At 44.2% G+C, this 23,780-nt stretch overlaps 1 protein-coding gene across 1 annotated transcript in view; it reads right to left on the bottom strand.

Annotated features, from left to right (window-relative positions):
* Positions 1–11,432: 11,432 nt before the first annotated feature.
* LOC133384209 (uncharacterized) overlaps positions 11,433–23,780 on the bottom strand; it is a 35,707-nt gene continuing 23,359 nt past the window's right edge. Inside the window, exons 2-3 of the mRNA XM_061626124.1 lie at positions 21,387–21,470; positions 11,433–12,262 (exon numbers count right to left, since the gene is read on the bottom strand). Coding sequence (XP_061482108.1) covers positions 11,754–12,262; positions 21,387–21,470 — 593 coding nt within the window. The 3' untranslated portion in view covers positions 11,433–11,753. The remainder of the gene's footprint in view (positions 12,263–21,386; positions 21,471–23,780) is intronic.

The following is a 23,780-nucleotide window of genomic DNA, read 5'->3' as shown; positions in this document are numbered from 1 at the left end:
CTGTCACTGTCATCATATGACTGTCATTTCTCACTGTCAGAGATATTGCTTGAATTACAGAATTCAGTGCCTACACATTTGCTGCTACCAAACTACTTAATGATGCAGGTGGGATGCTATCATCAGGATTCACTGTCTCTTCTTCTGCAGTAACAGAATTCTCACTCTCCGCAACCTGGCTTTTTGAAGTAGGAACTAATAATAGGAACTCGTTTCATTCTGATTGGCTCTAATCAGCAGGAAATTATAAGGAAGCATGTTAGAAGACTCTTTTCAGTGGTTGACACTCCCCTTTCATGGTGTTTGGCTCATAGAACGCTGTAGACCTAGGGACCCTGCTGGGACCTGGCTCCTCAAATGTGAGGGGTCTAAGACCCCCTGAGACCCTGGACAACTACACCCCTGGTTGCAGGTCCCACTTATGACTTTAAATACTTGCTAGAGAGCAACGTGGGCTATTTCCTTTCTGCCCTACCTATGGTTTTTTTTAAAGGCATATGGTTGGCTACCATGGGAAACAGGACACTGAACTAGATGGTCCCTTGGCCTGACCCAGCAGAGCTGGATGCAATGTCGTGTTAGCCATTCTATGTGACTTATTTATTTCCATATTTTTGTTTTTACACAGCCCGAGCCTTTGGGATGTGGCAGGCTCCACCTTTAAAGAAATAAATCTACCTCCGTTTGTTCATCAGCACTGAATCTAGTGACCCTAAATGCCCAGTAAGGCCTAGATATATATTTAACCCAAGATTCCTCCCCCCTGCCCACACTCACAGCTTTTTTCATTTCTCCTTGTGTTGTTTGATGATTCCCAGTAGATAGCTGGGGGGGAAATTGTGGTGGAGATGGGGGTGGGGAGGGGCTGGGAAATTGTTTACAATATTTTCACATGATTGCGATGGCAGAGTTCTTGCACTCTCTGAAAGGCCTTCTGTTTTCGGATGGCATTGAAAGTTTACCGTCTTTCCAGACAAAGAGAAGAGAGCCCGTTGCCAGCGGATGAGTAATGGGCATGGCCTCAGCACAATACTCTCCTATCCAGTCCTAAATCTACATGGTGTTCTAAGGCTTTCCTCCTTCTCCAAAGCAACCATTGTCTGGCTTCTGGGAGACCGAGAGCCTCTCATTGGATGAATGGGGAGGCAGCCAAAAAATGGTGTCAAGAGGGAGGGGGGAAATCTTCCTGACAACAACAGTTACTCAGTGCTCTGCACTCTGCCTTCTTACTCTTCTGCGGAAGACTTGGAAAACTTTCAGTCCTGGGCACGGTTTCTATATCTTGATAAGTTGCAGACCATCTGTGGTGCACCTAGTTCCAAAAGATTACAGAAACTCTGTAAAGTTTAAATGCTTTGTTTCTTTTCTTTTTTCTTTATCTGCTTGTGCTGATCAAGTGTTCTGGGAGAAGTGATAAAAGCAAAAGGCTTGACTTAGTATATTTAGCAGCAGATGGGCATTCAGGAAATGTAAGTCCCTGTCAATGTTTTCCCATTTGCACACAGAGAGAGTGTGAGAGAGGTTGTGTTTCAATCTTAATCTTAATTTTGTTTTTGTTTTTAAATATCTAACTGAATGAATGTTTATATCAGCATATTTTAGCACAACTCAATTATTAAACCCCTTCCCACATATAATTCTAAGGTCTGAGTTAATAGTAGTAGTAGTAGTAGTAACAACAGCAGAGCAGCAATAACAATAATATCCATTCAGTTTTCAATATTTTGATTTGAACTGAAACTATTTAGAAAATCACCCCAATATACTTGTTTTCCGTCTTAACTGTTATAATTCGGGACTGGGCAATTCAGAAGCAGTTCCAAGAATTTAATGATGCATTTGCCTGCATGTTCAACTAATATATGCCAGAGTTAATTTCTTATTCTTTCCTACTAATTTGACTTTCCACAAACACTGTGTTATTGTGCAGCAGCAGAACAAAGCACCGGGAGACAGGTCACCTTGCACATGCATTTTTCTTCTTCATTATCTTCTATTTTCTAATAAAAACTGCGTGCCATATGTATCAATAGATGAACCACTTTTACTCGGAGTCCTGGCCATCTTAGTACTGCCAATATGTTAAAGCTATTTTTCAAAACTATTTCCCAGATGCTTCTAGTTAAGTTTAAAGCATCCATTTCAGTCTCAGGACTTCTATTTCTTCCATTCCTTCGAAGAAGAAAAAAAAGTTAAATGTTTAAAACTCCATTAGAATTCTTTGGCATTGTTCCCAGTCTTGAATAGCATGTCAGCTGAAACACGTTGCTAAAGCAAAGGAAAAGGCAGTTTGAAAGAGCATGACCATACAGAATTCTCCTGTGGTTGCTCTTAAAGAGGCCTTATTCTTTATTCTTTCTTTCTTTTTTGAACACTGTCCTTCAGCATTTGAGTTAGTTTATATATAAGTCATTGCAACTGAGACATTGCCCAGTGCGTGTCCATTGAGCACATGGGAACGGCACAAAACCGCAGTCATTTTATTACTTATTTGTTTGAATGTATATCCTGCCTTCCTCCTAGAAGGAGCCCAGGGTTTTGTACATAAGACAATAAGAACAGAATAAGAGCCTGCTGGATCAGGCCAGTGGTCCATCTAGTCCACCATCCTGTTGCCAACCAAACTCCTGTGGGAAGCCCGCAAGCAGGACCTGAGTGAAAGAGCACTCTCCCCTCCTGCAGTTTCCAGCAACTGGTATTCAGAAGCATACTGACCCTGGAGGCAGAGCTTAGCTATCATGGCTAATAGCCACGGATAGCCTTTTCCTCCATGAATTTGTCTAATCCTTTTTGAAAGCCATCCAAGTTGGTGAAGAAGTACTTTCTTTTGTCTGTCCTGAATCTTTCGACATTAAGCTTCATTAGATGTCTACGAGTTCTAGCGTTATGAGAGGAGAAAAACTTCTCTCTTATCCACTCTCTCCATGCCATGCATAATTTTATACACTTCTATCATGTCACCTCTCACTCGCCTTTCCTTATAGGGCAGTTGTTCCACCCCCTGATCATTTTGGTTGCTATTTCTGAACCTTTTCCAACTCTAAAATATACTTTTTGAGGTGATGCGGCTAGTAGTGCAAACAGTATTCCAACTGTGGCCACAACATCGATTTATATAACAGCATTATGATATATGTAGTTTTATTTTCAATATCTTTCCTAATTATCCCTAGCATGGAATTTGCCTTTTTCGCAGCTGCCACACACTGGGTCGTGGGAATGGTACAATTCCCACATGTCCAAAGCTATTTATTTATTTGTCTTTCTAGAAAATGTATAAACTGCTTGATCAAAAAGCTCTCCAAGTGGCGTACAAAATAAATTTGTAGATAAAAGACAACTGCATTCCATAAACCAATTAAAAACAAACATACACAAAACCATAAGCATTTTTTAAAAAAGATAAAACCAATAAAACTTTAAATCGAATATAGGTAATTAAATCATGTGTCTGGATAGGCTTGCTGAAACAGAAAAGTTTTCAGCAGCCATCTAAAACAGTCTGCTTCTGTGTTGGAATTGCTTTTTAATATGTTTTTAAACCTTTTTTAAAAAAAATCTCTTCAAAGCTTTTAAAAAATGTTTTTAAAGTTGCTTTGTTTTAATGTATTTTAAAGTCTGTTTTTATGATGTTTTAAAGTGTTTTTAGTGCTTTTGTTTGCCGCCCTGGGCTCCTGCTGGGAGGAAGGGCGGGATAGAAATCAAATAATAAATAAAATAAATAAAACAATATAGTAAGTATGCCTGCCTAATGTCAATAGGCAGGGAGTTCCAAAGTGCAAGCACTGCCACACTAAAGCAACGACTCCTCGCAAATGCAGAATTGACATTATATGTCACTTGTAGAACTACATTCCAAAATGTGCAAAGAGGATTTGCCTCTTCTCTGAGCCAATGGAGGCTGGTCCATTAGGGCAAGGTGGGGCCTGCCCCGCTATCTATCTATCTATCTATCTATCTATCTATCTATCTATCTATCTATCTATCTATCTATCTATCTATCTATCTATCTGTCTATCTGTCTATCTATCTATCTATCTATCTAATTTCCCGCCCTTCCTCACGTTGGAGCCCAGGGTGCCAGGGTGGCACTTAACTCACTGAGTCTACTGTCTGCCAGCCACCAGCCACATGCCTTCTTATTTACAACTAGCCCAGCACTGCCTCTTGGCTTCTTTCCCATAAGTCTCAGTGTTGCCATTGTAGAACTCAGCAGGGTGAAGGCTGGAGGCGCAACTAGAATTAGTTGGCTCTAACTGTCATTGGCTTGGACTTCACCAACTGTTTGACCTCTCTGCCTTTTGCCCCATCAGTCCCAGTGCCCACTAGCCACCACTGCTCTGAGCCACAAAGAAGTTCATTTTGGAGAAGACCTCTGGAGTCCTCGTTTCTAGGTTCCGTGACATGTGCTTGATGCATGTTTGGAGATGGGCTTTTCCCCTCCAGACTTTACATGCAAAGCGAGCAAAACATTGGTATTTGGGTTGCAAAATTGCTATGTCACACCACAGCGTCGTCTGCTGAGTGTGCATTTGCTGAAGAGACAGGTGGATCTTTTTGGTTAGGCATGAGGGCTCTAATGGCTAGTAGGCCAATTAGAGTTTTAGTAAATTAGCAGAGTTTAGCTTAGTGTAGCTTGCTCAGTGTTCTGTGCTGTGTGAATGTGATTTTACCTGAGAGAATGCGAGCTTTTACCTTGCTTTAAATCACTCAGACTTAGACTTGGTTTCAAAAAAAGAATATACCACTTTATTAATAGAAATACATACTGGGTAGGAAAGGTGCTACTTCTGTCTAGTAGTTGATAAGTTGGAGGCTGCAATGGCCATGCTTGGACATTGCACCTCATGCTAGAGGAGAGGAGACAAAGAGAACATGGCTCCTTCTTCTGTGGTGGTCCGCAGAGAAGAAGAGAAAACAGGAAGGTGAGTCAGAGGTGAGAACAGCTCCCTGAGACACATCAGTCTACAGATAGAAAAGGTGAATACAAGTCTGTGACAGCTATCTTTCTGTCTCTCTCCTCATGAAAAGAAGACCAAATGGGAGTTGTTCTTGTCACACTTCAAACAACGCAGGCCTGGATTTTAGTTTTGCCAGCTCATACAAGCATAGAGAAGCTTTCTTCAGACACAAGGGGTTAAAAAGTGTGTAGAGGGCAGTAGTGGACAGTGAAGGGGCATGGATGGGACTCCGTTGTTCTTCCAGCTTCTGAACATGGCAGGTCACTGCCGCTGACCAAGAGGGAGGTGTGAAGTGTAGGGCACTTGAACAGTGCAGCGGGAGTGTCAAATTGCTGGCAGTGCTGCGTGCCATGCTGCGCTGAGCTCCCCATGCCGTACCCCTCCCCCTCTTGGTGAGCAGCAGCAACCTGCCATGTTTGGAAGCTGGGAAAGCAACAGAGACCCACCCATTTCACCTCACTGGCTGCTAAAGGTAGAGGGGTGGGACATGCATGCAAGCCCCACCCCCAATGCTCCCGCATTCAGGGCTCCTCTCAGATCTTGACACATTGAGCAGAAAGGTCTGAAGGCGTCTGTGCGCATTTGAGTCAATGTGCTTAGAGTGAGCATGTGATCAGGAACCCTCCTTTATCAGATTCTCTTATTGTGTGGAGGCTCCTAAGTACATTCAATCGATCATATGTAGAAGCCCCCTAATGCACAAAGGTCTGAGAGGAGCCCCATGCATGCACAGGGACATCGGAGACAGAGTTTGCCCAGCTGCTCTACATATTTTCAACCCTTGTGTGTTCAGGCAAATATTTGAATAGGGATAGAGTTGGAAGTGACATAAAAGGTCATCTAGATCAGCCGCCTGACAATGCAGGAAATCCACTACTACAATATCCCTAACAGGTGGCCATCCACCCTCTGCTTAAAAATCTCTGCTACTGAGCCAAGTTTGAGTTACTAAGGTGTGAGCTACTCTACTACTGAGTCAAATTCAAAGCTCTGAACAACTTAGGTCCAGGGTACCTTAGGGAGCGCCTGAACCCTTATATCCCAGCTTGATCACTCATATCATCTGCTGGGGCATTGTTGGTCATCCCCTGAGTTAGCGAGGCTCATTTGACAGCAGCAAGCAATCAAGCCTTTGGTGTCATCGACCCAGTACTGTGGAATGCTCTGCCAATACAGATTCAGCAGGCAACTTCTGTTTAAATGTCCGCTGAAAACTTTCTATGCTGCTGAGCTTATGCAGGCAATTAAGAAAGCATCTTTCTGTAATAGTTAGTTGATTATCTCTGATTTTACATTTTTACGTGGTTTTTATTGTAACAGCTATAACATATAACAGCTATAGAGATGCCAACAGATCCAGCAGCACTGACTGAGAGAGAGAACCTTTGGATGTATTCTCTGGACACATTGGCACCACACACACACACACACACATATATATGCATGGTTGTTGTAAACCGCCTTGATATTTTTTATGAATAGTGGTATAAAAATATTTTTATAAATAAATAATAAATATTTTGTGGGAGGCTGTTCCACTGCCAAAAGCCCATAAACATCAGGCATGTCTTCCTAATATTTAATCTACATCCTTTTCCTTGTAATTTGAACCCAATGGATCAGGCCAGTTTTTCTCAATCAGCTCTTCCCGATATTTGAAGATAGCTTCACAATGCTTCTTAATAGCCTGCTCTTGAGGCTAAACATACCCAGCCATTTCCTCATAAGACTTGGTCTCCAGGACCCTCATAATCTTCGTTGCCATCCTCGGGCCATTTCCAATTTGTCAGTGTCCTTATGATGATGCCCAGAGCTGGATCTAGTACTCTGGGTGAGGACTGACTACAGCAGAACAGATGTCAACCAACCTCCACCTTCCATTCTTGAATCCAGATAAGATCCCAGAGATTCAGTTAAGTCCCCAAATTAATGGGCTTCATCATTTTTTGGTGGTTCATGAAGGTTACCCTGAACTGGGAGGCAGCCTGTGGCACTCCCCCAACACTCCATACAAATGATTGAACGGACTTTGAAGCTAGAAAGCAATGCCCTTTGTTAGTTGACATTCCAATGGCTACAGCAACATGCCTCGAGGGTCAGCCACTTATGTTTTCTATTTAAACAGGTGAGAAGGAGTGTGGAATTTGCAATTTGCAAGCATGTGTAGCCAAAGGGCGCGGAATGGACGGTGGTGGCCTGCAGCCAGTGGAGACGGATTGACAGTGCTTGAGAGGGATAGTTTGGCTTGCAGAATGAGGGAGGAGCAGCTGCTTTGACATGAGAGAGGGTTTTGAACATCAGTTAGAGGCATTTGGGATGTGAGCTTAAATGAATGGGAATTGGAAGCCATTGGCCTAAAGGTGGGGAAAGAGGGAATCAAGGGTGTGGTTAAGAGTTCTGGCAAAGATGTTACAAAGTGGAGTAATGGTAAGGGAAATATTTTAGAAAACAACCACTGGTCCTACTATTGGCTCCTTTCACTATCACCAATGGCCAGGGATGATGGGAATTGTAGTTCAGTAGCGCCTGGAGGGTCAAATGTTCCCCACATCTGTCTGTAGAGGCAAATGGGTGTGGGACACTGTCCCACCATCCTCAGCCTGCCCTCATCTGCCTTCCTTCTTATTGACAACCAGTCCAGGGGGGCAACACTGGCTATCAGCTTCCTCCTCAGTCTCCATATTGCCTTTGAAGAACTCAGAAGTAATTGGCTCTGTGTGTCAGTGGCTCTGGCTCCAACTACTGTTAGGCTCCCTGCCTTCTGCCCCACCAGTCCTAAAGGGCACCAGCCACCACTGCCTATATGAACTGACCTAATCTGCCCCCCTTGGACTAATGCAGCCTTTCCCAACCAGTGTGCCTCCAGATGTTGTTGGACCACAACTCCCATCAGCCTCAGCCATTGGCAATGCTGGCTGAGGCTGATGGGAGTTGTGGTCCAACAACATCTGGAGGCACACTGGTTGGGAAAGGCTGGACTAATGTATAGATTGGACTGCAGTTATCCTTTGGATTTTGCACTTTTCTGAATTTTGTGATGCAGTTCTAAGCTTCAGAAGTCATATACTTTGACTGCAGTAGCGGTGTATATGGCGGGGCAGAGCTGTTAATCCACCCTCCTGATACTACTACTTACCTGGACAGGACTGGGGTGGGGCTGCGTGGTTGCACCTGTGGCAGTGTCACCACCAACCGACTGTCCTGCAGCTGCAATCATGTGGTCCCAACGCCCCCTGCCCTAGTCCCATTCAGGTAAATTGTAGCAGCACTGGTGTCAAAAGGGTGCACTGTGGCTCTGTTCCACTACATGCACAGCTACTGTTTGAGAGAAAAATCATTTAGAAATGCATACTTTGTGACAAAACGCATTAAAAATGCAAACTGAAATGTGCATTTAAATAAGAATTTTTGTGTGGATTTAAAAAAGGAATTTACAGATTAATACAGAGAAGGAAAGGAACATATTTATGAATGCCATGGACCAGAAATAGACAAAACTGCAAAACTGACATGGATCAGAAATACACCGATCTGTCAATTTGCTGAGTGGAAATTTTGATTTTGACACCCTTAGCCTACAGAGTCAGGGAAATCTTTTAGCCCTAGGGTGTGAGAAATGTCTGGGTTCCAAGGTGTCACGAGTCTTTACCTTCCAATGATCTATTTTTTTCTGGGACTGCCATTCTTTTCAGAACCACCCTCCAAACACCCTGATTCTTGCCTTGGAGTACCTCAGTTATAAAAGGGGACCAGTGTCCTCTAACTGGTAGAAATGAAATAGTGTAAATAGGTGTATTAAATGTATTTGATTTGGTGTGAGGTTTGCCTCAGTGGTTAAGTAACACATTGTCATGCACTTGCGTTGCATGTACTTTTAGTTCCAGTGTTAGACTTGTGGTGCTTTTTGGATGGGATTGCATTGGCCAGTTGTTGACCACTAGGCCATGGCATTACACTGCTAGGCTCCACCCCTAGCCCCACCCACTCATACCCAAGAGTGTCCCTATTTTCATCTGTAAAATTGTGTGGAGGGGTAGTGACTGTAGTGCAGATTGATTCCAGCTGCTTTTCCGATTTGCCTTCTGCTATAGCGATTCAGCAGATGAAAACCAATACAGTTAAACAATAAAACAGCTATCTCTCAACCCCAAAGCCTCCTTAAATATAAAGGTTTTGACTAACTTGACTTACTTGTTTGATATGCCTGAAGTTTTGCTCTGAGTACACACGTCTCACTCTCTGTGGTCCAGCGGCGTCACTAGCAGGAGTGCGGGGGGGGTGCGCATGTGCTCGAGGCCAGCCACCCCCGTCCATGCCCCTGGGAGGGCACGCGCTGGAGGGGCACCCAGCCGGAGAAGGCCTGGGAACGCCGGCGCGCCTCCCTTGCCCCACTGACGCTGCTCCCGATCTCGCCCGCCTGCCTCCGAGGAGGGCGCAGCCTTGCCGGGCAACGGCAGGGGGTGGGGCGGCTCTGGGTGTCACTCCCCTCAGGGTGTCACCCAGGTGCGGTCCGCACCCTCTGCACCCCAGTTGTGACGCCCCTGCTGTGGTCTAGCTTACATTTAAGAACATAGGAAGTTGCCTTATACTGAGACCATTTGTCCATCTAGCTCAGTATTGTCTTCACTGACTGGCAGGGGTCTCTCCCAGCCCTACCTGGAAATACTGTGGAGTGAACCTGGGGCCTTTTGTATACAAAGCAGATGCTCTACTACAGAGCTATGGCCCTTCCCCTTCCATAGTGGTAGCATGATGGTCCTCTCTTGTGGCTTAGAATGGGTGGATTGGATTGAATGGCTTTGGGTAGTGTAGAACTAGAAGTGTGTGGCTGGAATCCAAAGAACTCCTTTGGAGTTGCCCAAAGGCTCAGACGCTATCTATCTATCTATCTATCTATCTATCTATCTATCTATCTATCTATCTATCTATCTATCTATCTATCTATCTATCTATCTATCTATCTATCTATCTATCTATCTATCTATCTATCTATCTATCTATCTATCTATCTAATCTCCCACCCTTCTTCCTAGCAGGAGCCCAGGGTGGGCTAAAATATCACATTTTGTAACTGTTTCAAAAGTTATGTGCCATGGAGATGTGTGTGTGCATGTGTATTGTATGAGAAACTCAAACACAGCCTCCCCTTGGGATTGTGCAGAACTAGTTGCATGGTTCTTGGGATCCTGGAGTATGTTTTTTAAGTAGAAAGAAAGAAAAAAAGAAAGAAAAGACTTGAGTTGCAGGGTATTCTCCACTAACGTGCTTTTCTCAGATTTGATCTTCTCTCTTCTTCCTGAGAACACAGGGCTTTCCAGACTCGATGATGGTGGCAATTTGTATCAGGTTTCCTTAACTGCACAATCAGGAGAGTTAAATCAAATCTCATATTTCATAAACTTTTGCAGCGTCAGTTCTAGCAAAACAACTAGATGTTTTTAGAAACTAAAACTCCCCAAACCCTTTTGAACCCAGTTCATCTTAAGTGGACAATGCAATCGTGATCTTGAGTAAGTAGACCAATGTTGTTATTATTCTTTTCTCCCTTTTTAAAAAATCTTGCAGAAATGCCTTATAAAGTGACCTGGTTCACACGAGAAATGAAGTATGAGATCTCATAAAGACATTATACCATGAATGCTCTCTTTCTGCTGCTCTAAGAATAGGTGGCTTGGAGGGTGAAAGGGTAGCATTTACATTTAAATACACCTATTGGGAACACACAAACAGAAGGCTAAAACCATGGCACCCTCATTGAAACCTTTGGGTTTTTTTTCCAGCTTCTTTGGTTCTTTGCATAACAGCCCTTTGCTCTTTCCCAAGCAAGCAAATATAGGAAGCAAAAGGACTCTGTGGGTGAAAAGAAATGAAACCTGCAAAGTCTTTGCATGGTGGGACTATTTATTTTTAAAGAGATCATTTTAATTTTCATGCACATTCTGTTTACCAGTGCGTCATGACTATAATCATCGTTGGTATTGTTAGAAGCTACACTGGCAATTAAGCGGTATATAAATTAAATAATAGTAATGATTGATGATGATGATGATGATATAGCCACCGATCAAGAACATTCTCTAGGCTTCCAAAGTAAGAACAATTATATAGTGTTTAAAAATACAACAATTAAAACAGCAAACATAGATAAAAACAACAACACACAACTTTCCCTACTGGAGACGACTGAACAACACTAACCCCCAGATCTGCTGGCTAGAGAGGAAAGCTAAGCAAGCATTGCTCTACTGCCAGTGGTGTCTTGCCCACCATAGCTGGACTTAGGCCCCAAAACAGGGCCTTCTGGGGGTGGGGTGGAGGCGGATCAAGGTGGAGAGGTACCTCTGCCTAATCCTAAACCCCTCCCCATTTATATGAGTGGCCGTACATATTTAATTAAACAACAACTATGATGATGTTTATTTATTTATTACTTGAATGTATATGCCATTTTTCCATACAAATATGCTCAGTGGCTTACAAAAATGCAAATGACGACATCAATAGCAATCAATTCAAAAACCTAACAATCATTTCAAATCATTTCAAAACATAACAATCCAACAATAACTCCTATTGATTACCTAAACATTATCACATTTAAAGTCATCATAAAGCATCATAAAACAAGCTATCAATCAATTAAAACATATTAAATTAATAACATAACATTTCAATATTAATAACATAACAGTGCAATACAAAAGCATAAGAAAACCGTGTGTTTTTTTCACTCTAGCATTGATGTTAAGAGTCTCTGCTGATGGCTGCTGTTGTTATATGAAGACTCCATGTTCAGAGGCAGACTAATTCCAGGCACCGGTGGCTGGAGAGAACCCACAGTGGGAGAAGGCTATTGCTTGTAGGCTCCCCCCAAAAGCAGCCAGATGGACACTTCAGAAAGGCAAGATGCTGGACAAGGCAGTGCCTCAGTCGAGTCCCTGATGAAACAGAGCACCCAGAGCTCGCACAAACGCTCCCCGCAATACACGACACGGCAGCACCCCTCAGCATCCCCACTCCGTCACTTGGTGCCCCACCCGTCTGTACCAGGCTCCATAATGCGGCGACTGCAGGCATGCGGGAGGACTGGCAACCTTGTGTGTGGCAAGGTGTGGCAGGCGGCAGGCAGCTCCTCACACCAGGTGTCGTGTCGGACTCCTCCAGGTGCCCCTCCTCGCCTTCTCCTCCACCATGCTGGGGGAGATGGCCACGGTAGCATTGGCTGCTGGCTTCAAGCCCTCTGGCAGCGGCTCCTGTCTCTGTTCCAGTGTTTTTGATGATGAAGTGCTGGGGTACTGAATCTGCATGAACATTAAAATGATCCCTTTAGAATAGTCAGTGATTCCCACCATGCAACGACTTTTGGGGTTAAGTTTCTTTTCAACCAACAAGTCCTTTTGCTTCCTGTATTTGCTTGCTTGAGAAAGAGCAGAGGGTGGATCAAAGGCCCCTTGGATCTATCACTATCTCTTAGCCTAACCTACCTCACAGGATTGTTGTGAGGATAAAATGGGGGGAATCTTATATGCCACTGGAAGCTCCTTGGGGGAAGTGTTGTGGCTAGAGACTGTCTAGCTGTCAGTCCTGCACAACCTGATCCTTGTCCCTCTGTCTGGATCACTTCCTTTTGGCCTGGGAGGGCAGGTCCTGACCAATGCCAGCTACAACAGGCTTCTTCTGCTACTGCAGGTGCCTAGAATGGTTTCCCCCCATATCTTTAGGGAAATTTTAATGTGATTTTTTTTGTTAAGCTTGCTTATGTGGCTCTGTGTGGCTTATGTGGCTATATTAATGAAATGTATGACTACATTTTTACTCTGCATATAATATTGATGGTTTATGACTACGGTTGATTGTGTCTGTAATATTGATGATTTGTTTACTGTTGTTATGAGCCACTTTGAGCATCATTAGGGAAAGCAGCATATAAATACACTTTAGGATAACAACTTGGCTGCAACCCATATTTATAGACACATTCCCATGCCCGAAGGTGGGAAATGTCAGGCCAGGGGAGGGGTATGTGGCCCCCGTGCCTCTCTATGTGGACCCTGGAACTCTCCTGAGGCCATATCTGTCACTACTACTGCTTTGCACTCCAAGTGATTTTGCCTGACTGGAACATGTCCTTGATGATTCTTGCTTGCTTGGAGGGAGGTGTATAGAGCATGGGGAGAACTCACCTACTGTACCCACCCACATTTGCCTCTGTCCCCCGTCCCACCACTGGGATGTGGCTCCTAGAAGGGTAATCGGAAGGGAATGCAGTGCAGACCTTGAGCTGAAAAAATGGTTCCCCACCCCACCATACACATTGCCATCATTTGGTGAGCACTTTTACTACTTTTTGATATAATGATGTAAGCGTTCCAACACGTAGCGTTGGCCAAGTACAATGTTGCTCAATTTTCCCAGAGCCAGTGAACAAACATCTTCCGCGTATGCCAAAGAATGACTTATGGGTGGCAGAACACTTGCCACCTGGAGCAAAGAGAAACTGAAGCTGTGTTGAATTAGGACCTCTTGCCAACATGATCTGGCAGCCTCCTGAGTAAGCTCAGCGAAAACCTCAAAGTGTAACACCATTTGAAATCCAGGCACATTCCTCTTCCCTGGTTTTCTTTGCCTTTTGCAAATAATGCATTGTAACACAAACGTGACAGAACTCACATGCTATCCTTTTTCCTTGCTGCTTGAACTGTTCAAGTTCTTTGTGCATCCAATCAACTTGCAGCCCATTCTAAAGCCTCTGTTGTCTGGCAATGAGGGAAGGGGGAGTCATTAAATTGAGTTTGCTTGTAAAGGAAAACCTACTTAATTTACACTTTCCAAAAAAAAAAATGTGTGAACTGAAACACAGCCATCCTTCCAAATTTGCACTTCTCTGGATTTTGCAGTACGGTTCTCCAGCCAAGTAATGTGCACAGAAATGTGTATACTGGGATGGATTATGCATAAACATGCATATGTTAGTGAAAATAAAATACACAAGCACATTATTGCAGGGAACATTGCTGAAGTGGAAATGTGGAGAATTGAACTTAAGATTGTAAAAGTGAGAAATGGAGAGAAATCAGAACTGATAAGTTTGCCTATCCATACCTGCAGTCCAAATACATGTGAATATATGAAATCAAAATATAAACTCTATAGAATGTACTAGTTAATGATAGATAGTTCCAAATGGAGAGAGTTTGAAAAGTTGATTCGACTTCTGTCTAGCTCAGGGGGTGGGGCTTCTCTGGGCTTCTCTGTCTGGCTCTAGGAACCCCCCCCTGAGGCCACACCCCTCACAAGTCTTGCTACATACCCTCCTTAAGTGTTTTTGCTAAACTGAAATTTGTCCTTGAACTCTGGTAATGCCTCTCACTTGCCTGGAGGGAGAATAGAGAGAGGTATGTGTAACAAACAAACTCTATCTTACTGTGCACAGATAAAATTAACATTTATTGCTCCACCCAATTTTGCCTCTGGCAACTCCCACCACTGGCATGCAGCTTCCAAAAGGTTTGCCTGGAAGACAATGTAGCCCTCAGAATGAGAAAGGTTCCCTATCCCTGGTCTAGTTGTAATGATTGTACTTGGGGATAAATCTGCCACTGCTTTTACTTTTATCATTATTGTTCATTATTTGTTACTTATACAGCTCCATCAATGCACAGAGTTTCATAATGATAAATAGGTCAGTGGAAGAGGAAGGGGCAAGAGTAGCAAAGGAATGAATTGAATGATTTAAGTACTTTTCATACCTTTCATACCACTAAAGAGGACTTTTAGTGTTGTGGCACCGACACTTTGCAATTCCCTCCCCTTAAATATTAGACAGGCACCATCTAGACCCAGATGACCTGAACAACTATAGACCGGTGGCGAATGTCCCCTTTTTGGGCAAGGTTCTAGAGCGGGTGGTTGCCGGTCAGCTCCAGGCGCTCTTGGATGAGACCGATTATCTGGATCCGTTTCAATCCGGTTTTAGGCCTGGTTTTGGCACTGAAACAGCCTTGGTCGCCCTGTATGATGACCTTTGTTGGGAGAGGGACAGAGGGAGTGTGACTCTGTTGATTCTCCTTGATCTCTCAGCGGCGTTTGATACCATCGACCATGGTATCCTTCTGGGGAGACTCGCGGAGTTGGGAGTTGGAGGCACTGCTTGGCAGTGGTTCTGCTCCTACTTGGCGGATCGTCACCAGAAGGTAGTACTTGGGGAACATTGCTCGACACCTTGGACTCTCCATTGTGGAGTTCCTCAGGGGTCGGTTTTGTCCCCCATGCTTTTTAACATCTACATGCAGCCGCTGGGTGCTGTCATCAGGAGTTTTGGAGTGCGTTGCCACCAGTACGCTGATGACACGCAGCTCTATTTCTCCTTTTCATCCTGTACAGGTGAGTCTGTGGATGTGCTGAACCACTGCCTGACCGCGATAATGGACTGGATGAGAGCTAATAAACTGAGACTCAATCCAGACAAGACCGAGACACTGTTGGTGAATGCCTTCCCTGTTCAGATAGTGGATGTTTACCCTGTTCTAGATGGGGTTACACTCCCCTTGAAGGAACAGGTTCGTAGTCTGGGGGTGCTTTTCGATCCTTCCTTGTCTCTTGAGGCGCAAGTGGCCTCGGTGGCAAGGAATGCGTTCTACCACCTTTGGTTGGTAGCCCAGCTATGCCCCTATCTTGACAGAGATGACCTCGCCTCAGTTGTTCATGCTCTGGTAACTTCTAGGTTGGATTACTGTAATGCGCTCTATGTTGGGCTGCCCCTGAAGACAGTTTGGAAACTTCAGCTAGTGCAAAATGCAGCAGCCAGACTGCTGACAAGGACCAGCCGGTCAGCACATATAACACCTGTTCTGGCCCATTTGCACTGGCTACCCATCTGTTTCCGAGCCAGATTCAAGGTGCTGGTCATGACCTATAAAGCCTTACACGGCGTGGGACCGCAATATCTTGTGGAACGCCTCTCCCACTATGAACCTACCCGGTCACTTCGCTCAGCAGCTAAGGCCCTCCTCCGGGTACCAACACATCAGGAAGCCCGGAGGACAGTTACACGATCTAGGGCCTTTTCTGTAGTGGCCCCTGAACTGTGGAATAGCCTCCCCGAAGAAATACACCTGGCGCCTACGCTGCTATCTTTTCGGCACCAGGTTAAGACCTGGCTATGCTCTCAGGCATTTTAATGTGTTTACTTTTATATTTCTGTGGTTTCTGTTTGTGTTTATTATTGTTCGGCTGTTTTTATTATGATATTTTGTATTTTAATCTTTTTGTACACCGCCCAGAGAGCTATTCGCTATGGGCGGTTTAAAAATGGAACAAATAAATAAATAAATATAAATAAATCTTGTGTTATCTGTTTGGTGCATACCAAAGACCTTCCTCTCTCAACAAGCCTTTTGAGACCTTATCCCAGTCTGCGCCCGTTTTAGAATTTGTTTTTAAAGATGTTTTTCAAGTTTTTTTAAAAAAAGATGTTTTGAAGATATTTTGTTTGAATATGTGTTTAAAGATGTTTAAAGATGTTTTAAAGTATTTTGTTTTTAAGATGTTGTAGAACGTTTTTAGTGTTTTTGTTTGCCGCCCTGGGCTCCTTCTAGGAGGAAGGGTGGGATGTGAATAAAATAAATAAATAAATACATATATACATACATACATACCTTGATCCAGTATATGTAGAATTTACATGTAGTGGGTGCAGGAACAGGCTCCTTTTTGCAATGTACCAACTGAATCATTTTATAGCTTTTGATTGATGGCTGTCACATACTGCAGATTATATCATGCCCCCTTGCAATAGTTTTTATTAGGGCCATGCACCTGATTTGGCTGAAGCCTGAACCAAATTGAACCAGTTTGAGGGGGGGGGAATCCAGCCCCAGAACACTCCAGGTTGGGCCAGCCAGAGCGATCTGGGGTTGTTGGGGGGGGACATTGTGTTGGAAGGGTAGGTATCTGCTTCACCAGCATGTTCTCAACAGGGAAGGCGCTGCAGGAGATCCCAACAGGATTGAATCCTCTACTCATCAGCTGGTCAGCAGAGGATTCAATCCTGTGGGCTGCAGGGTGCTCCTTTCCTCCTGCTTGGGAAGCAGCACCCAGAAGGACTGAACCCTCCAGTTCTCCATTAAAAGGGGTGGCGGCACCACAGCTCTCTTTCTTTTCCTCACCCCCTCCCAATTAGAGTTTTAAAAACTCTAATTAAATATTAGCCCCACCCCCTAATTGATTTGGGGCTGGATCCAGGGCAGGGGGTATCCCATGGTTGGCCTGGACTGGGGCGCTGTGCACAGCCCTATTTTTTATACATTTTATATGGTATGAATAGAAACTGTTCTAAAAAACAGTCCTGTTAGGGCAATGGATGATAAAGGGTACATACAGGCATGCATAATGGCAGAGGTCAAGCTGCTGTAGAGTCAACTTCACCCTGTCTTGGTCGCATGTACAATCTTGCCTACAGGATTGAGCTCTTGAGTGATCAGTTTTCCTTGTTTTTTCAGCAGAAGCTGGTTCACACAGTGTTGATTGGCTTGTCTTTGTGACATCGTAGAAACAGTTTTTCAGGTTTTATAAAAACTGAATTTTTTAAAAAGTTCTTAATGAATGTTTAATTATACAGCCACGAGAGTGGCTGTATACTATAGCCAGCGTGGATTTTTCACATTCCACAATGCTAAATTGAAAATTCCCCCATGCCATTCTGATGCTTCCCATAAGCTCATTTCAAAACAAAACCTTACAAAACTTATAGTCCTGAACTCAGAAACGCTGCTTAACAACACTCTCCATTTTCATGATGATACACAAAACAGTCAGAGAGAATTGAGAGTTCAAAGTCTAAAAAGAGAGGAAAAAACTCCAGAGCCCTTTTGGACTTTTTTCTGCCAGAGTTCTCATAATCTGTTGAAATTCATTAAAAATTAGCCATGTTCACAGAGTACCTGTAATCCTAATACTGACCTTGCCCCATACTCTGACCTTCATCTTCTGCAGTTTAAAAGTTTAAAAAATACCTGGCTGATTTTTAATTAATTTAATAAATTTTGGCTGGGACCCTATGATAAGCCCAGGCATGCTCAGTAAGAACCAACTGTCAGTGTTCTAAAAGCCAGACTCACAGCTGCTGGGCTTGGCTAATCAGGGGGCCACACCCACACCAGACTTTGATTTCACTTGAGACAGTCATGGCTTCCCTCAGATATTCCTGGGAAGTGTAGTTTGTGAAGGGTGCTGAGAGGAGACTGCTGTTCCACTGACAGAGCTTGAGTGGCCAGACTGGTTTAACAGTCAGCCACTCTGATTGAAGGTCTGTGAGGGGAACAAGGTGTCTCCTAGCAACTCTCAGCACCCTTCACTAACTACACTTCCCAGGATTCTTTGAGAGAACCCATGACTGTCCAAAGTGAAATAAAGGCCTGGTGTGGATGTGGCCAGGGACAGCTTTGGTTTAAATTTGGGTGGGAGGCTACATGTGCCTGCTGTAGAATAAAAAGGTGGGGGAAACACTGAAAAGCAATGATACTGTTCACAATGTTTTCCTTTTGCTATCTGTGCTATCTTTTTGGCACCTTTTGAAGACTTTTCCTCTTTCAACAAGCCTTTTAAGTTGAGACCTATCCCAGTCTGCGTCTGTGTTAGAATTACTTTTAATATGGTTTCCTTAATAATATGTTTTTAAGCCTTTTTTTAAAAGATGTTTTTAAAGCTTTAAAAAAATGTTTTTAATGTTTTGTTTTAATGTATTTTAAGGTCTTTTTATGATGCTTTAAAGTGTTTTTATCGTTTCTGTTTGCGCCCCTGGGCTACTGCTGGGAGGAAGGATGGGATATAAATCAAATAATAAATAAATAAATAAATAAAGGAAAGGGGCTTCCCTTCTGCCCAGTACTCACCCACCCAATCTCCTGCCCCTCCCCTCCCTGCCCCTCCCCCAGGTCAGTGTTGGACTACAACCTGGGAGACCAGGGTTCAAATCCCCACACAGCCATGAAGCTCACTGGGCGACCTTGGGCCAGTCACTGCCTCTCAGCCTCAGAGGAAGGCAATGAAGAAACCACCTCTGAATACTGTTTACCATGAAAACCCTATTCATAGGGTCAACATAAGTTGGGATTGACTTAAAGGCAGTCCATTTCCATTTTCAAACATGATTGCACAGAAATAAATCCCATTGAACTCAAAAAGTATGCAAATGATCAAACCCTCCCTCCCTTCTCCTCCCTCCTATCCCCTCCCTCCTATCCCCTCCCTCTTGCCCCTTCACTACCCTTCCTTTGCCCCTCCCTCCCCATCCCCATCCCCATCCCCTTCCAATCCCCTCCTCCCCCTCCCCTTCCTCCTCCCCATGGTCAGTTTTACCTATCTTAAGCATGATTGCACGGAAGTAAATACCACAGAACTCTATAAGCATGCAAATGACCAAACCTAACCTCCCCTCCCCCTTGCTTTGCCCCCTCCAATACGCTCTTTGCCCCTTCCCCTCCTCCTCCCCCATGGTCAGTTTTTCCTATGCTAACCATGATTGCATAGGACTAAATCCCATTAAACTCAATAAGCATGCGAATGATCAAACCTGCTTTCCCCCCTTCCCCTCTCCTGTCCCTTCCTCCTCTCCTCCCCTCTTCCTTCTTCCCTGCTCCCTCCAGCCCTCTCTCCTTCCCCTCCGGTCAGTTTTACCTATCCTAAGCATGATTGCACGGGAGTAAATCACACTGAATTCAATAAACATGCAAATGATCAAACCTGTCCTTCTCCTCCTGCCTGCCCGTCCTGCCTGCTCCCATCCCAGTCCTCCCCTCTGTGTTTCCTCCCCTCCCTCCTCTCCTCCCCTCCCCATCCCCTGTGGTCAGTTTCACCTATCCTAAGCATGATTGCAGGGGACTAAATCCCATTGAACTCAATAAGCATGCAAATGATCAATCCATTCTCAGCAAACTTGCACAGGATCCCATTTCTTACCTCCTGGATTAAAAAGCAGGGAAATTCACTAATAGGCAAAAAACCTGGTGGTTTAAGAATGTACCTATAGCCCACAGATATTTCTATCAAATTTTAAAAAGCAGGGAAATTGGGCAGCTCTAGTGAATGCACCAGGGGAGCAGGAGACCTGACCTCCTCTCTGAGATATTGGACTGCCCTACAAATTGGTCAGAATGCAAACAAACTTTGGGTTGGTCTTTCACAGTCCAATCCACTTCCTGTGTAGCTTGCAAGATTTTGGTAACGTGCCTCTGAGCATATGGTGAGTGGTGGCAACACCTGCAATCAGCCCAAATAATAGAAAGAAGTCGTGTGCTGTGCTGATCTTGTTTTAGCAGGGCGGAAGCAACATTATTAAGACAGTTGATATAGTTCAGATGGTCACTTTAAATATGTCTGATTTACTTTGCAATTTTAGTTAAGTTTCCTATAGGAAATAATTCTCTTTTGTTTCTATTTCTGTGAATATGTGAAGTAGAGCAAAATTTGCACTAAAAAAAACTCCAAACATAATTGTGGAATAACTTCTGCAGAATAGTCTCCAGTGGACCTCAGGAGTGTCTCAATTTGCACAAGATAATACAGTGGGAGGTGAAATATATTCTAGCAAAATTCTAGGTGTGCTCTATGTTTTTAATTGACTGTGCCCACCTTGCCTTAAATGAAATGGTTTAAACATAGCAGGCTGAAAACATGCATCCTCTTTTTTCCCACAGCTACGAGTCATTGCTGAAGTAGCAACATATTGTAATCAGTCTGATTTTATATCAAACTGCAGTTTCAGATTCATCTGTTAATGCACCCAAAATAGAAATAGAACATAACCTCCAATTTGAAACACAAAAGGCTGTCTTCACCATCATATGACATTGACCAATAAAAAGGCTTTGAAATTAATAAAATTTGACATAGATTTCTAGGATGAATAATGAGGGATATAAAAGTTTCTAGTTTAGATTCTCTGTAGAAACATTAGTAACACAGGAAAGAAGCAAAGTAAGAACACTAACAAACACAAAAATATAATTATCTTTGGAGATGGCAGGTGTTGCCATCACTCACCATATGCTCAGAGGCACATGTTACCAAATTCTTGCAAGCTACACAGGAAGTGGATTGGACTGTGAAAGACCAACCCAAAGTTTGTTTGCATTCTGACAAATTTGTAGGGCAGTCCAATATCTCAGAGAGGAGTTCAGGTCTCCTGCACTCACTATAGCTGCCCAATTTCCCTGCTTTTTAGAGTTTGACAGAAATATCTGTTGGCTATAGGTACGTTCTTAAACTGTAAGGTTTTTTGCCTATTGGTGAATCAGATTAAACTTGCAAAGCTCTTGACAAGAAAAGAGCATGGACAGCCTGCTTGGAGCATGGGGAGTAGGAAAAAGGAAGAGGAAGTAAGCAAAGGATTCAGAGCCAAGTACATGTATCATTTCAGGAGCTTACCAACAGCAGGGGGAGAAATGTATCGACCTCTTTGTATGAATTTCTGTAGGCACCACAAAATTCCAAGTCGAGACCCAAATAAAACTAATGAAAGAGTGAAGCGCAAACAGAAAACAAACTTTCTGGCAAGTTAAACTAATCAGACTTACCAATGTCATCTGCAAACGTCTAAATGTAGTACCATATATATAAAAACCAGGAACCAACAGTTCACTCAGAACAAATCTTGGCATCAAACTGCAAACGGAAAAAGCTTGATTAGCTTCAGTCCAAGTTGGAATTCAGATCCTGATTCAGACCAGCTCTTCTCATGCAATAGCAAATTTTCTGCAAGGCCTTTTGGTGAGATGTTGGAGTGGAATTTTTAACCTTGGTTCAGTCATTCCAAGCTGGGAATGCCAGCTTTTCCCTTTAGCCCATGAGCCCTATTACAACTCCTGGCTTGCAGCACATAAAATTGGCAGGCTCTCCTGTTTTAGAAATGCTATACAGATTATACACTTGATTAACAGACTACCATCTCCACCCAAACTGACTCTGACTTGTTTTGTAACACTTCCGCTTGACTGAGGACCATTTGCCAACATGGTTTTTTTCCCCCTTTCCATTTTTTAATGGAAATGGGCCGTAGCACAAGTGGCAGAGCATCTACTTTGCATGACAACGGTCCCAGGTTCAAATGCCAGCATCTCCAGGTAGGGATGGAAAAAGACTCCCTTTCTGAAACTTTCTGCAGTGTAGACAGTACTGAGCTACATGGACTGATGTTTTGATTCAGTATCGGGCAGCTTCCTCTTTTGGAGGTTTATGTCTGCATTAATTAAATTTGGGGATATGCTTAGGCACGTCCGGCTGGGGCTTTCCCCCCCCTAAAGATCTGTCTGGGAGTCAGTGTCATCCCAAAACATTTTGCTACCTGGAACCCAGGACAAGATTTCCCCAACCACAGGCCTGTCCTTAGCATGTGCAGGGCCCAGGGCAAAAGCATAGTTGGGGGGCCCTCACATTCTTTCTCTCTTTCAAACCTCCCGTCCAGAATAAGTCGGCAAGCGCTGCCTGTAAACGCGCTGCACAGCTGATGAGCAGGCGGCAGGCAGCACAAGGAAGCCGCTCAGGTAGGGGATTCAAACCTCCGGCCTAAAATTAGCTAGCTAAGCGCCGCATGCACACCCGCTTCACAGCTGATGAGCAGAGGGGGGGAAACCGCTTAGGCACACAGCCGAAGAGTGGGAGATTCCCCAAGAGTGGGAAGCGGCTGGTGAGACTGCACGGCTGAAGAGAAAAAAACCTGCCACAGCCCAGCTTCTCATCGCCAAGCACGGCCCCCCACAAAATGCGGGGCCTGGGGCAACTGCCCTGCTTCCTGGTGCCCAACCATTCCATATATTGAAGCCCAATGAACTGGTAGAGGGTTCTTACTTCAACACTGGCAACAGGACAGCAGCCTCTGCTGCACCTGAGAGGAACTATAGCTTATGGGCTGCAAGACAGGCCATGGAGCAAACACAGTTCCATCCTCCAACACCTTATTGCTGCTTTCCTCCCCGCAGTATCATGTGCCTTCCGCGGCCATCTCACTCTACCCAGTGGTAGGGATAGTCCTGCTGGGAGTGAGAAGAAAGAGATGTGCATCCATACAGTCTAACAACATTAGTCAAGTGCCCATTCCTATTCATTTATCTATGCATATCAATTTACATACCCCACCCTATCCTGTGTGGAGATGTCGAGAGCAGGCTTGGACCTCTGAGGTATGCATGTATATATGTAGGGGTGTAGTGGTAGCTTAGTGGGGCAGTGGAATCTGCCCTGAGTTTTAGTCCAAACTTTCAAGGAGCTTTCCAAGGTGCTTGAACGTGGAGCCACCAGCCACCACTATAGGGGTGTTGTGTGCATTGCTGCTCTATGCATTACCCTGCGTAGAGAAAACTCCTCTAATTGAGTATTTTCTCCTACTCTCCAGATGATTGAAGGATGGCAGCCATTTCATATATATAGAGCAGAAATGGGGAGCTTCAGGATCAAGGTTCAAATGTGGCCCTTGAGGCCTCTCTGTTTGGCCCCCCAGACTCTCCCTGGGACACTTCCCCTCCCCAGGTCACACCTCTCGCTGGCCCCACTCTGCACCCACCTTGAGCGCTTTTGGCCTGGCTGGAATGTGCCCCTGAACTGTGACAATGCCTCTTGCTTGCCTGGATAGTGAATGGACAGGTGTGTATGTGTGCGTATGTGCAGAAATCCCTGACTTTTGCATGGTTGGAATCTAGCCTATTGTAAAACAGTCGAAGACCCATCCATTGCTCCATGGCTCTACTACTTTTGCCTTTGGCCCCATTTGCCCAGCCCGTAGAAGATTCCCCACAAAGGAATGCAGCTTGCTGGCTGAAAAAAGGT

Source organism: Rhineura floridana, chromosome 4 (assembly GCF_030035675.1).
Source record: "Rhineura floridana isolate rRhiFlo1 chromosome 4, rRhiFlo1.hap2, whole genome shotgun sequence".
Classification (NCBI taxonomy): Eukaryota; Metazoa; Chordata; class Lepidosauria; order Squamata; family Rhineuridae; genus Rhineura; species Rhineura floridana.
The sequence above is the reverse complement of the archived record's forward strand: the minus strand, read 5'-3'. Positions and strand labels throughout refer to the sequence as shown.